General features: G+C 38.7%; 1 protein-coding gene across 1 annotated transcript in view; it reads right to left on the reverse strand.

The window, feature by feature from the left end:
• Positions 1-15,921, reverse strand: part of LOC138319698 (kinesin-like protein KIF26B) — a 255,993-nt gene that overhangs the window by 10,013 nt on the left and 230,059 nt on the right. The window contains 1 exon segment of the mRNA XM_069262843.1: positions 13,179-13,347. Coding sequence (XP_069118944.1) covers positions 13,179-13,347 — 169 coding nt within the window.

Genomic DNA, 15,921 nt, shown 5'->3' on the forward strand with positions numbered 1-15,921 from the left:
ATTTTCATGGTAGTTGCTACTTGCTTTTCGGCTGAGTCAGTTTCTATCCAGTTCTGATATTTGCATCAAATGAACATTCATGCCAGTTAACGACCATTCACATTGCTATAACCATAAAAATATCCTCAACTTGATAAATGAAAAATGTTTGGACATTATCGGATTACTGTGATGGGATGTTTAATTTTTTACAGACACTTCACACCCTGGTGTAATAAGGTCATTTATTTTATTGGCGGTAGGAATCAGAAATATCAACTGGAACCCATGTCCTAAATATAGAGTACAACTCTGTATAACAAATCTTTTTGAAGGAATTTTCGGGTTAGGTAAATTTTAATGCAGATTTGACCTTTTTTAAGTTCAGAACGATAAATCAGTCAAATTTTGAATTTTGAGAGTGAGGTGTGGGAAAACGTTGTAGGCTATATTTTCAGCAGTTAAAAACAGCTGAAGGTTGATGAATATATACATATTTTTTAAAACAAGCTGTTGATCTGTTTCAGCCATTAGGTACAATCCCTGTTACATATGGTGGCACTCAAATAAAATTGTCTCACTGCTCTTGTCACATTTTTGGCAAACTTTTCATTTCAATTGGTTTATGGATAAATAGTTAAAAGCTTAATGTGTAAAATATCTACACTTTACACAGCTTAATACAAATGTCTGGATAGTCTAGATGTTTGTCTGTAACTTGTCAAGCTAGTGTATTATCTACATAACGACTAAGGCTCATTACAATTGCAGTGTATAAACAGTATTTAAAGAAGCATGCTGTGTTGTAAAATGAATCTCCATTTCCAAAAGAGTTCCTTCTGTTTAATGTCTCTTATCAATAATACTTAACCCAGATAGACTGTACCCTGACACAATAGGATACCCTAGGGTGTATTTATACCTCACACACTGGATACCCTAGGGTGTATTTATTCCGCACACACTGGATACCCTAAGGTGTATTTATACAGCACACACTTGATACCCTAGGGTGTATTTATACCTCACACACTGGATACCCTAGGGTGTATTTATACAGCACACACTGGATACCCTAGGGTGTATTTTATACCGCACACACTGGATACCCTAGGGTGTATTTATACAGCACACACTGGATACCCTAGGGTGTATTTATACCCCACACACTGGATACCCTAGGGTGTATTTATACCCCCACACTGGATACCCTAGGGTGTATTTATACCACACACACTGGATACCCTAGGGTGTATTTATACCACACACACTGGGTATATTTATACCGCACACATTGGATACCCTAGGGTGTATTTATTCCGCACACACTGGATACCCTAGGGTGTATTTTATACCCTCACACTGGATACCCTAGGGTGTATTTATACCCCTCACACTGGATACCCTAGGTGTGTATTTATACCCCTCACACTGGATACCCTAGGGTGTATTTATACCCCTCACACTGGATACCCTAGGGTGTATTTATACCCCTCACACTGGATACCCTAGGGTGTATTTATACCCCTCACACTGGATACCCTAGGGTGTATTTATACCCCTCACACTGGATACCCTAGGGTGTATTTATACCCCTCACACTGGATACCCTAGGGTGTATTTATACCCCTCACACTGGATACCTAGGGTGTATTTATACCCTCACACTGGATACCTAGTGTATTTATACCCCTCACACTGGATACCCTAGGGTGTATTTATACCCTCACACTGGATACCCTAGGGTGTATTTATACCCCTCACACTGGATACCCTAGGGTGTATTTATACCCCTCACACTGGATACCCTAGGGTGTATTTATACCCCTCACACTGGATACCCTAGGGTGTATTTATACCCCACACACTGGATACCCTAGGGTGTATTTATACCCCTCACACTGGATACCCTAGGGTGTATTTATACCCTCACACACTGGATACCCTAGGGTGTATTTATACCCCTCACACTGGATACCCTAGGGTGTATTTATACCCCTCACACTGGATACCCTAGGTGTATTTATACCCTCACACTGGATCCGGTACCTAGGGTGTATTTATACCCTCACACTGGATACCCTAGGGTGTATTTATACCCCTACACACTGGATACCCTAGGGTGTATTTATACCCCTCACACTGGATACCCTAGGGTGTATTTATACCCACACACTGGATACCCTAGGGTGTATTTATACCGCACACACTGGATACCCTAGGGTGTATTTATACCCCTCACACTGGATACCCTAGGGTGTATTTATACCCCTCACACTGGATACCCTAGGGTGTATTTATACCCCTCACACTGGATACCCTAGGGTGTATTTATACGCACACACTGGATACCCTAGGGTGTATTTATACCCCTCACACTGGATACCCTAGGGTGTATTTATACCCCTCACACTGGATACCCTAGGTGTATTTATACCCTCACACTGGATACCCTAGGGTGTATTTATACCCCTCACACTGGATACCCTAGGGTGTATTTATACCCACACTGGATACCCTAGGTTTTCACACTGGATACCCTAGGGTGTATTTATACCCCTCACACTGGATACCCTAGGGTGTATTTATACCCCTCACACTGGATACCCTAGGTGTATTTATACCCCTCACACTGGATACCCTAGGGTGTATTTATACCCCTCACACTGGATACCCTAGGGTGTATTTATACCCCTCACACTGGATACCCTAGGGTGTATTTATACCCCACACACTGGATACCCTAGGGTGTATTTATACCCCACACACTGGATACCCTAGGGTGTATTTATACCCCTCACACTGGATACCCTAGGGTGTATTTATACCCCTCACACTGGATACCCTAGGGTGTATTTATACCCCTCACACTGGATACCCTAGGGTGTATTTATACCCCTCACACTGGATACCCTAGGGTGTATTTATACCCCCACACTGGATACCCTAGGGTGTATTTATACAGCACACACTGGATACCCTAGGGTGTATTTATACCCCTCACACTGGATACCCTAGGGTGTATTTATACCGCACACACTGGATACCCTAGGGTGTATTTATACCGCACACACTGGATACCCTAGGGTGTATTTATACCCCTCACACTGGATACCCTAGGGTGTATTTATACCCCTCACACTGGATACCCTAGGGTGTATTTATACCCCTCACACTGGATACCCTAGGGTGTATTTATACAGCACACACTTGATACCCTAGGGTGTATTTATACCGCACACACTGGATACCCTAGGGTGTATTTATACCGCACACACTGGATACCCTAGGGTGTATTTATACCGCAAACACTGGATACCCTAGGGTGTATTTATACCGCAAACACTGGATACCCTAGGGTGTATTTATACCCCTCACACTGGATACCCTAGGGTGTATTTATACCCCACACACTGGATACCCTACGGTGTATTTATACCCCACACACTGGATACCCTAGAGTGTAATTATACCCCACACACTGGATACCCTAGAGTGTAATTATACCCCACACACTGGATACCCTAGGGTGTATTTAATATATACCCTCACACTGGATACCCTAGGGTGTATTTATTAACCCACACACTGGATACCCTAGGGTGTATTTATACCTCACACACTGGATACCCTAGGGTGTATTTATACCCCTCACACTGGATACCCTAGGGTGTATTTATACCCCACACACTGGATACCCTACGGTGCGTATTTATATTGCCTTTCTCCTAGGATGTAGCTCTCTTGACGCAATCCAATTCCCCCCCACAATGTGCACCAAAATGACACCTGCCCCACCCTCGTCCTGTGATGCACCCAAGGCTAGGAAATTTCTCACAGCCACCGGAAACAATCACACATTTAAACTGGAAATATTTAGGAACAGTTGATAATGTAGCAGTTACTTAACTACAAAAAATCCCTCCATTCAAATTACAAAACGGTATTTTTCCACTCAAATGCTATGAATTGTCACAATTTTCTCAGCAGGGAATTTTCAACAACCACGGTGTCAATATTACAAGATATAAGGCAAATCATTTAAAAGAACATTCTAAACCTACCATGAACAAGAGGCCCAGAGGGCCTGTATCGCTCACCTGGTTTGTAATGCCAAGTAATGTTCTGAATACAGGTTCATTGTTTCTTTTCTGAAGAAATTTTAATATTAACCTCTAAATCCCCTATTGGGCCCCACACCCCTCCCGCCCCCAGGGGGTCAGAGCCAAAATTTATACAAGGTCTGTTTTCCCCAAGGATGTTTGTGGCCAAATTTGGTTACATTCCATTCAGAACTCTAAGACTAGTAGGGATTTAAAGGATTTACCTCTATTACCCCTATTGGGCCCCGCCCCTCCTGCCCCCATGTCAGAGCCAAAATTTCTACAAGGTCTGTTCCCCCTCCCCCAAGGATGTTTGTGGCCAAATTTGGTTACATTCCATTCAGAACTCTATGACTAGTAGAGATTTAAAGGATTTACCTCTATTACCCCTATTGGGCCCCGCCCCTCCTCCCCCGGGGGGACCAGAGCCAAAATTTATACAAGTTCTGTTCCCCTTTTCCCAAGGATGTTTGTGGCCATATTTTGTTACATTCCATTCAGAACTCTATGACTAGTAGCGATTTAAAGGATTTACCTCTATTTCCCCTATTAGGCCCCGCCCTTCCTGCCCCCTGGGGACCAGAGCCAAAATTTATACAAGTTCTGTTCCCCTTCCCCCAAGGATGTTTGTGGCAGAATTTGGTTACAATTCATGTAGAACTCTATTACAAGTAGCGATTTAAAGGATTTACCTCTATTTCCCCTATTGGGCCCCACCCCTCCTGCCCCCGGGGGACCAGAGCAAAATTTATACAAGTTATGTTCCCCTTTCCCCAAGGATGTTTGTGGCCAAATTTAGTTACATTCCATTCAGAACTCTACGACAAGTAGCGATTTAAAGGATTTACCTCTATTTCCCCTATTGGGCCCCGCCCCTCCTGCCCCCGGGGGCTCAGAGCCAAAATTTATACAAGTTCTGTTCCCCTTCCCCAAGGATGTTTGTGGCAGAATTTGGTTACAATTCATGTAGAACTCTATGACTAGTAGCGATTTAAAGGATTTACCTCTATTTCCCCTATTGGGCCCCGCCCCTCCTGCCCCCAAAGGACCAGAGCCAAAATTTATACAAGTTCTGTTCCCCTTTTCCCAAGGATGTTTGTGGCAGAATTTGGTTACAATACATGCAGAACTCTACGACTAGTAGCGATTTATAGGATTTACCTTTATTTCCCCTATTGGGCCCCGCCCCTCCTGCCCCCGGGGGGTCAGAGCCAAAATTTATACAAGTTCTGTTCCCTTTCCCCCAAGGATGTTTGTGGCCAAATTTAGTTTCATTCCATTCAGAACTCTAGGACAAGTAGCGATTTAAAGGATTTACCTCTATCACCCCTATTGGGCCCCGCCCCTCCTGCCCCTGGGGGACCAGAGCCAAAATTTATACAAGTTCTGTTCCCCCTCCCCCAAGGATGTTTGTGGTCCAATTTGGTTACAATACATGCAGAACTCTAGGACAAGTAGCGATTTATAGGATTTACCTCTATTTCCCCTATTGGGCCCCGCCCCTCCTGCCCCGGGGGGGACAGAGCCAAAATTTATACAAGTTCTGTTTCCCCTCCCCCAAGGATGTTTGTGGCCAAATTTGGTTACAATCCATGCAGAAACTCTATGACTAGTAGCGATTTAAAGGAAATGTTGACGGACGGACGGACGGAGGACGGACGACGGACGGACGGACGGACGGACGGACGGACGACGGACGCCGCGCCATGACATAAGCTCACCGGCCCTTCGGGCCAGGTGAGCTAAAAACTAAGTAAAACATGTGCATTATTAATATAAGACTCTAGTGTGAATCATAATAACATCCTTGGAAAGAACATTTTTAAATGTTTAAATTCAAAAATGAACAATTTGAATGTCAACCAATAGCAATGCCAGGCAGGGGTTTCCAACTGAGATTCTTATATTTATCATCCTCTATTTTCCCCAGTACATAAATCAAATGGAATTTGGACCATTGTATTTCACATTTTTCCATTATGCTTTATAATAGGTTTCCTCATCCCATATTGCCTATTTTTCTATGGAAAACTAAAACAAATTAGTTTATGTCAATTTCCGATTTTCGCCAGAAGAAGAATTGGTGACAAGCTATTGCATAATTGTAAGAAATTACTTTATAGATAATACCATATAAATCCTAATTTGTATGTTATGACTATCGGATTTCATTCCATTTTAATTCTGTTGATTATTTCTGTAACAAAACTATGATCAATTTTCATGAAAATAAACCGTTTCATTTAAAGGCAAGTGTGTGTCTGGAAAATTAAGGAGGTTTTTTCCCCCCCAATATTTTCAATTTTTTAATATGCTATAGTGATTTAAGTAGAGATTTGTATATTTTTTAATTAATAATTGCAACTTGTAGCATCAGATATATGAGATCTGTCTGTTTTGCACATGAACATTAAGCCAAAAAAAAAAATTCTACCATAAGTGTTTAGACTTTTTGTTTTATACAGCAAAATCATAGAAATTGTCATTCAATATGTTGGTGCCGTGATGAGTTTTGTGGTGTTATTCCATGCCTTGGTACAGATCCTGTTGGCTTAACATGTTTATTATCTTATGGCTTGTGGGACCAGTAAGTTTGTTAATAGTGAAGCAAGACACCCAGAACTTATTTATCTTGGTGAGATAACTCACATTCTGGAAACAAGTGTAGAAACCAAAATCTGAATAAAACGTTAATGAAAAAAAATTATTTGTTAAATGTTCTTCATTATTATTTCAGTTTAATCTGATAGCGGTATAAAAGAAACTAGTGTTTTTTACAACAGGAGAGGAGTTATGCAAGACAGCAGAAAGTGAATTCCTTGATGCCTCCCAAGTTGTCCCCAAGGGTGCACCTGTTGTAGAAGGAGCCACCTATGGTTTATCGGTGTAAATGACCTTCTGACCTTTATAATCATTAAAAGCGTGCTACCTCTGGCCTTTTACTCTGACAGGCATATCCTACCAGGAGGATCTCAAGGACCTGCTAACATTTATGTAACAGTGAAGGTGTGAAATATTGGCACAGATACACCCAGTCTGGAAGATCAATGGCAGCCATATTGATACTCAAAGTCTGATGTATGTAACAGCAGCTATATTAATGTACATGTGCCTCATATTCATTTAATGTAGTTTTACTTCATACACTTTCTCTGGTGAAAATGCATGCATCATATTTTATCTAAACAACAATTAGTCAGTTGCTTTTCTTTTTCAGTTTATTTGTAGCAATACGTCATATGAAGTGAAAAGAAACAGATGAACAAATGGTAAAGGGTTCAGCTCTTTTGAATTTACAAATACATACATGCACGATAAGATCACATTGGGATAATTCAGGATATGATGAAATGCTATTTTTTTCTATATTGTGTTAAAAAAAAGCCATGAAGTGATGATAATATCAAGTAAAATAGAAACCCCTTGAACCCAAATGTTACATAATGGCCACCAAACCCACATGTTACTAACTACTATAACACCCTAGAGGCCAGTGACCCACACACCAGGGAAGACAACCAGTGTTAATGAGAAACATGGCCAAGTGTAACTTAGTCTATGTAATGTGACAACTTTATACTTTAATTATGAGAAATAAAAGTTTGGCTATATTCAGAAATACATTTTATGACCAAGTCACATGGTTTTGATAATGGTAGGACAGATTATCTGCAACTCCATAGGTTTCTTCTGGAAATACAACACATGGCTTTTCAACAAAAAACGGCTTAAGTACCTCCAAAATTTAAATTGAATGCTGAACTTCTATTTTTAAATCTAGCAATTTTCTCAATTTTTTAACTTTAATAGTCTTTTGAGCCAAAATATGATTAACCCACACTTTTTGGCCAATTAAGATTTTTATTTATTATTTGAAAGTGATTTAAGAAACTTTTTCGGTAACATTTCTGCATAAACTTGGGGTTGTATAAGGAATGTTATTGTCTCCAGAAAGTGCTTGAACACCCACAAACTAGCCAGTTACCATAGTAACACTTCCCAGGCCTGATTGTCCCACCCCTCATTAGGCCTATCAAATGTTGTGCAGTAAGATATGGGAAACCACTTCAAAGGGGAATAACCCAGAGCTGGTGTGTTGACATACAAACTGGTCTAATTCAACTTCAATACTTCCCATGGCTGGTAGTAATTTTGGACTGATTATTCTATGATTGGTGACCATGGCTGGGATATGGACATTATTGTATAAGGCTTGAGAAAGTCTGGCTCCCTACAACTCTTGTTTCCTCAGTAAACAAAGCCAGGTTGGACCATGTTGGAATTTGGTGGGTGGAGATTGAGATTCGATGTGAGTGATGACTAGCCATCTTATGGAGCCATCTTATAATTAGAAGATGATTGGAGTGAACATTTGTGATTTTATTTGTTTTATCTGACCATTCATCAACATTCAGACCACTGTCCACTAAAGATAAAGTAGAGGGAACACACAGAAATATGCACATTACCCTGGTGAAGAGCTTTACCCACAGCTCTTAAACCGCTGATAGCTTAACCAAACAACATTTGTTATATAGCCAGGGTATGCTGAGTTTTACTTCAAAAGCTAAGTGGCCAGGGAATCACAAATCTGTCTAGAAAACAATTATTTGTTTCTATTTTCATTGAGTTTTTGTGACAATTTTGATTGACAGTACAGACCGTTTTCTACAGTAAATACAGATATACATCATCCATTGTCACCACCTATCTACTAATAACTTCTGTTTAGGAGTCTCCTAACAAATACCAGCTTATAACGCTACTCTTAATATTGTCACACTAAAAGGCTGGATTTTATAAACCATTACTGTAACGAGCGACCATGTGACCACAAACTACATGTTTTAGTGAAATCAATTACACTAATACGCATTACTTTACATAACCATATACAAATTATTACAGAAACAATTTAGTGACACCCTTATTTTCTTTGATAAACTCAGTGGAAGTTTAAAAAAATTTCTTCGTAATTAGAATCATGAATACAAATTAATAACTACTGAAAGTCTATATAATCATATTTTTTTTTCTGATTTCTTTCAAAACATCTGGTTATAGTCAGAAAATCTGGAGTTGGTTCACGCAAAAAAATGAAAAGTCTCACACAATTCGGGACAATTACTCTCAGTATTTGCAGTAATTCCAAGTAATAATTATGCCTAACATCTGTTAGTAGCCTTGAACACTTGTACTGCACACATATATTCCATTATAGTATACTGCTGGGTGGATTTTAATCCAGCTAAAAATGGTGGGGCTTACGGCCTGTGAAGCTGTTGTAAGTAATTGAATCTGTAAGTAATGTTTCGTAACTCTCATCTCATGCCATGGATGGGAAATTTATTAGAAATTAAGGAATGTCCACACACTTTTGATCCAATGGAAAATGTGCTATGATGATCTACAACAAATTTGTAACAGTGTAAATTTAACGACCTGCTGCAAGTCGGTTCAAATATATTTAACATTTTTGGCAAAAAACATTAATTTTCCTGAATATTTCACACGGTACCTCAGACTTTTTTTTTTCTACAATGTGCTGTGAGACTAAAAAAGAAGACTTAAGCTTACTGATATGTGTCCATGGTTTTTTTCTTTAAAAAAATATAAAAGAAACTTTAAGAAAATTACATGCTTCTTCAACTGTAACGAAGTAATTCTAATTTCAAGAGAATTCAGGAATACACAGCAGAGGATGTTTTAGTCTGTTTTTCTGAAACGCAACCACACGCCATGACAATTTCTAAGAGTCTTCCTTGTAAAGCAATCAACATGGTTGCAACTATGCTGTCACTTCCTCTGCATTCCTGGTACATATACCCCCCACGTTATCTCTGATTGGCCTGCAACCCTATCAATGTTTTGGACAGTTTGTTGCCCATAGTCAAATATCCCTCCCAAAACACCATCCATTCTTTCCTCATATTCTATTACTAAATTGACAACTGCCGCAGGCACCAAAGTGGGGGGAAATCAAACAGATTGGCTTTTAATTGAAGTTCAGAGAAAAAGTGTTTGGATTTTAATAATTACAGAAGATATCCAATATTAGTGAGTGAATGAAATTTCTTTGTAATTATTTTGAGAACTTTTTTCTGGTGTGTTTTCCCCCCGTAGGTGCCTCTGTTTGTGTATGACACTGTTGATGAGCAGTCTATCATAGCAGTACTGACACACAGAGTGATAGAATAGATAGATCAACATCAGCATGTCAACAGGGTAAATGAGGGGTAAGGGGGGGGGGGGGACTTAGGCTCAATCAACTCAGACAGGGAGGGAGAAATCAAATATTAGTAATAAATGAGCATGATTGAATGATATGAATGATAAAGCTAAAAAAGGAGAAAATGGAGTAGGAGGAAAAGAAAATAAGGGTTGGGTAGGTGGGAGGGTGTTAAAGCTATACAGGTATTATCTAGATATATATACAGGCCCTGCAATAGAAATAGAAACTGAGGGTGAGACATGCAGAGATAGCTAGGTATCCAACACAAGGCTTATTTAATCCAAAATAAACATACAAAGGTATCAAGTTCTATGTGTGAGACAGAAGGAAAAACTTCCTGCTTCCGACACCTCAGTAAAACTCTGAACCTTACAAACTGTTGGCACTTCAGAATGAAAACAAAACCTTTTAGACAACATCGATCTAACACGTTCTGTCTTCACATTAATACATCCTCCTCCGTTTTCTTTCTTCACTTAGCAACTGCATTTAGACTGAGGGGTAATCTGGAAATATCTTGACCTTCTAATGAAGCTCCATCATCAATGCTTCCTAATAGACTCATCCTTACCATGCCAAAGAAACACCACGTTCTGTATCCAAAGTCTACAATAAGCCAACCAAAAATAAACCCATCTACATTTCAGGTTCTTGCCAACAGAATATCTCCTTTCCATTTCACCATAGCAACAATTCAAATGGTATAATTATGGGAAAACAATTTATAACAACTTTTTACCACAGAATTCTATTAGGGACATTAGTTGTATACTGTGCATTAAAATCTATTGAATTATACAGAGAAGTAGGAGAATTGGCAAAGTGTATTAAACCTATACTGCATTGCTAAATGACTCTCAGAACCTATATATACCCAAAGCAATAAAAACAAGGCAATACTTTAAAATCACACGATACCTTGTACTTTTTAGCATATGTGAGTAATTAGGATGCATTTTTATGCCTCAGTCTTTCAAATCTTCACACCTAGCTATCTGCGTAAATGTGCAGTTTTGTTTATAGCCAACGAATAGTTTTTGAAAGTCTACATGTACATCAAATTATATCATCCATACAATGTGGCCTTGCATCTAGACTCTTTGAACTTTTATAAGTATATATTCTAAACCACACAAGCTTAAGAAAAGTGGATAAAAATTCCTGTGGTTTTTCCTCTCCAGTCATTTTCAAGTGTGGTATAATTTACAAGGCCATCAAGTTTAAACCTCAAGACAGGCTGGACCTGAAAGTTATAACAGGTGTCAGCTAATGGTAACAGGAGGTTCAGAAAGATGAAATGCAACATGAAATAGAACATAGCTATACATTAATACCATTGACACCATGAGAGGCAGACAGAGAGCGGACAGAAATCGACAGCAAAATGGTGTGGGCAAAGGTATCAGGAGCGTATTCCTATACTTCTATCCAAATTTGATTATGGCATGTACATTATTTGATATTTAACAAAACATGTATTGATTTTTTCAGGCATATGTTTGACCAAGCAGCAGTTTTGTCCTTTGAAAAACTGACAAAATGACAGCTGGCTTCAACAGGAAGTCTACTGGATAGAAATGACAAGGGACAAAATGACAGCTGGCTTCAACAGGAAGTCGACTGGATAGAAATGACCAGAACAACGCACCCTTACAAAGGCAAGCTGGTCACAGCCAAAAACACATGGTCTTAATTGTATCTGTCAGTATTGCCTACTCAAAGCATTTAATGTCTCAAAAGACTGACACTGAATCCATAAATAAAGTTTTGTTGTCTGTTCTTTGAAATGTTGTTACATTCCTGTAGTAGAGCTGGTCAGCGGGTGGTAGTTATAAAATAGGTCTTGTCCATTAGTCTGGACACAGTCCACTTAAAGTGGTGATAGGACCTTGTCCAGATGCACTCCCCAGCTGTGGGGCACTGTATGGGACCTTAAACACTCTAATTCAGGGACTACTACCGAGCTGCCATAGGCTTCTATGTAAACAGTTTTAACTCATTAATTGTGTATTTGCAATATAATCGATACACCAAATTAATGGGATTCCAAATTTTTAAGAAACTGAAGTGAAAGGACATTTGCTGTTGGGATTCCAATAAATGAAATCTGATAATGGCCATCATTTTAACATTTTTTCAATTGAGGATTGGAATTGATGTCTAGAAATTTGACAATACAAATGCCCAAACTTTTTTTGTCAATGAAAATTGCTGTACATGTTAGAATCTAGCTTAGGTTTACCTTTAAATCAAATTGTGCTCATGTATTGATCACCACAAAATAAGATCTACGTTTGCTCGCCCAGACAGACATTCACCCGTTCCCACCTCCTTGGCAGTGGTACTGACATGCCTCCATTTTTTATTGGGTGATGATGACCCCCTGAGATCTTTACCACAACCACTGCAGACCAGTGGTCATATATCCTGGACAGGCAATTTGGACAGACAGTTGGTCAGTCTACCACAGCAGGAAAACAGAACTTTATGGTCAGTTTGAAACAGCCCTGGTCATAACACATATGGTTATTTTTAGGCGTCCTAGAAACACTTAAAATCTGGGCATCTTTTTGTGATAGCTAGATGTGCAACTCTAAATGTCTTGAATGGTGGACACTCTGTTGCTAACTATTATTGGTTGAAAAGCTTTAGAGATTGTTATAATGTAGGATGCAGTCTTTCAGCCATAAGATAGTGTTATCCTTCTGGAACACACAATCCAACTCAGCATTTTGGACAGTGCTGCTCTGAGAAAGTATCAATGATACCTTCCTCTACCAAACAGTAGTTTTGATTAAAATTGGAGAGCATTTTCTTTAAACCCTGGAGAGCGCTTTTGATTGATCAATGACAACAAGACTTACCTTTCCTACTCCAGGTGTCTGAAGTCGTCCAGCCATCCGTAACAGGCATGGTGGGGCCGGGGGAGGGGTCATCCGAATGATTTCGTAAAACTTGGTCGGAAACGGTGGAGGTTCTGGTTCTGGGGGTTGGTGTAATCGTTTCTTCTTCTTACTCAACTTCTGTGCTGCCCTGGAAGTACAGAAATATCACATCAGAAATCTACCTTCCACAGGAGTCTGAATTTCTAAAGGTCATATGCAATCCAACAGGTTCATAGCTGTTGACATTTTGAGCTAAATAGATTTTCATTTTAATTCTTTTTCTTTTGAAGATTGCATAATGGCCAACCCCAAACCTTTAAACTTAAAGAATCCAGATGGTACAAAATAAAATCAGAGAAACATTTTTATCATTTCCAAATCTGAGGGAAATGGAAAATTTCCAAAATGAAAAATGCTGATCCATGCACTCAACAATGTAAAAAATGTTTACAAGCACACGAATGTCAAAATAGAAAAACGAATCAGAAAGTCGAACTCTCATTGGAACTTAATCAATAGGGATTATATCTACATGATGGTTTTGAGTTCATTAATGAAGATCATATGTGGAGATATTTGTAAGTGTTATTACGCTGTTTTGAAGGTAGCGGCCCATGAACATTGCAAGATGCAACTATTTTTTGTGTACAGCTGTTTTTGTTTTACTGTTTAACGGAAAGCCTATTACAAAAAGCCTCATAAAATAAGCCAAGGTAACACCGTAATTACTGGCAGAACTACGGTAATAGAAGTGGTCTAGCATTGCCTCTCCTGTTTTTATTGTTTGTTAACAGTACAGATTCATTAAGAATGAAATATACAAATGACTTGACACATTGTGTCTGACAAATCCCTGTTTTTGGTACTGACTATAGATACTTAGCTGATTTGCTCATTCTGGCATCAGTACGAAAATTACATTGATACAAACATTAAACAATATTAATCTTTATCTTCATTCATGACTTATGTTCATAAATTTGATAATGTTGCAGGATACTTCGGATATAATTATCAAACTGGGCATTTTTTACTTTTAGGTTGTGCTTCATGGCATTTTCTCATAATGATAGCTTTTAATAAGTCTTTTTGTTGAAAGTGTACCCTTCCAAAAAGGATGTTCCCAACTCTTATGGCATGCTCTGTGTTATATCTTACAGACATACTTAAATTTAGTGCAAAAATTCAAAATGTGTGATCTGTGGCACTTTTGGACAAAATTGATCGAAATTTGAAATGATAATTCAATTTACAAACTGTTCTCAGTTTCTAATTGGAAGAGTATGAAATGAAATCTGCAATCGATTTCCATATCAAAGTCAAATTTCAGTTTTGACATATTGAAATGGAACATACATAAAGACCATTGCAATCTAGCTATCCGATGGTGGTGTCAGAACTCCCTATACATGTTATGTTCATCAACAACAAGTAACTGTAGAAAGCATGTTTAGAATGGTCTCTGTAACTGACCAGTAACATGACCAGACTGACAGGCTGACCAGACTGATTGGCTGACCAGATGGCTAGCTAGCTAACACATACCTACACAACCACAACAAGATAATTGGTTATAAGTGCCTAGCTCAGCCCTAGTTGGTGGCATGACACCTAGACTGTTCTGTAAAGGGAGATAACTGGCCTGTGATGTAACACTTGGTTGCTCTACTGACTCATTAAGGTGGCAAGTGCCAGACCCCCAGCAGAACTAGACTCTTGACTTCCCTTGGAATTATGAATCTAACCTCCTGACTGACTTGGTCCAGGAACCCATTGCAAAGAACATTAACCAAGATGAAATCTCCAAGATCTTGTGCAAAAAAAAAAAAAAAATAAGAAAAATATTTAAACCATCACATCTGATTTGACCTTGAAGTATCAGGTCAATCAGGGCAACCAATTATTGATATCTTCAAGTTTTATCTGTGCAGCTTAAAAGGAACATAAACTTTGATGTATGCAGAAAAGACTCAAAGACTGACGTCATAACACATTGACTTATCATTGGGAGGCTTTTAAACGGTCCTTCCATTAAAACGTTTGAAGGATACAGATCTTCATAAGTAAATTTTTGTCTTTGAACTCTCATATTATGTTATAGGATTACAAAGTTATCTGTAATTATAACCAGCAATAAATTATCAGTAATGAGGTAAAAATAGATCCCGCTCTGCCTCAGCTTCACGAAATATAGATTTGCTACGAGGTGTAACTAATGCAGTATTGATGTTTTCTTTCAGCAGCCCTCGAAAGTAAATACATATTTATCTGTTGAATATGTCATTTGTAATAAAAGTAGAATTTGTCTTTATTTCATCAAAAGTGACGAGAACAAAAAAACCTTTGTGATAAAACCTTTTGGTATTGTCAGTTGGGCCTTGATAAATTGCCCTGCTAATGAAAGGAACACTTTTAACATAATTGAATCTTTTCACTTGGCATCAAAGAGCCTAAAATATGACACGTTTGTGTAAACAAGGTCTTGTCTCTTGTCATTAAAATATTTCTCTTGAAATATTGAATAATTTCATCCATACTCCATTCACATCCCTCCCTATTTCCTCCATCCAATAAATACATTTTTCTTCCTGGCTCGTTAACCCAGTTTATCACCGAAGTTTGTGTTCATATATTTTTTTGTTCGGACATTCTTGAGATCAATAATCGTATTCATCTATAAACTGCAGCTGATGTAAAACTCAATTAGCCACTAACACACTCT

This window comes from Argopecten irradians, chromosome 3, assembly GCF_041381155.1.
Source record: "Argopecten irradians isolate NY chromosome 3, Ai_NY, whole genome shotgun sequence".
Lineage (NCBI taxonomy): Eukaryota > Metazoa > Mollusca > Bivalvia > Pectinida > Pectinidae > Argopecten > Argopecten irradians.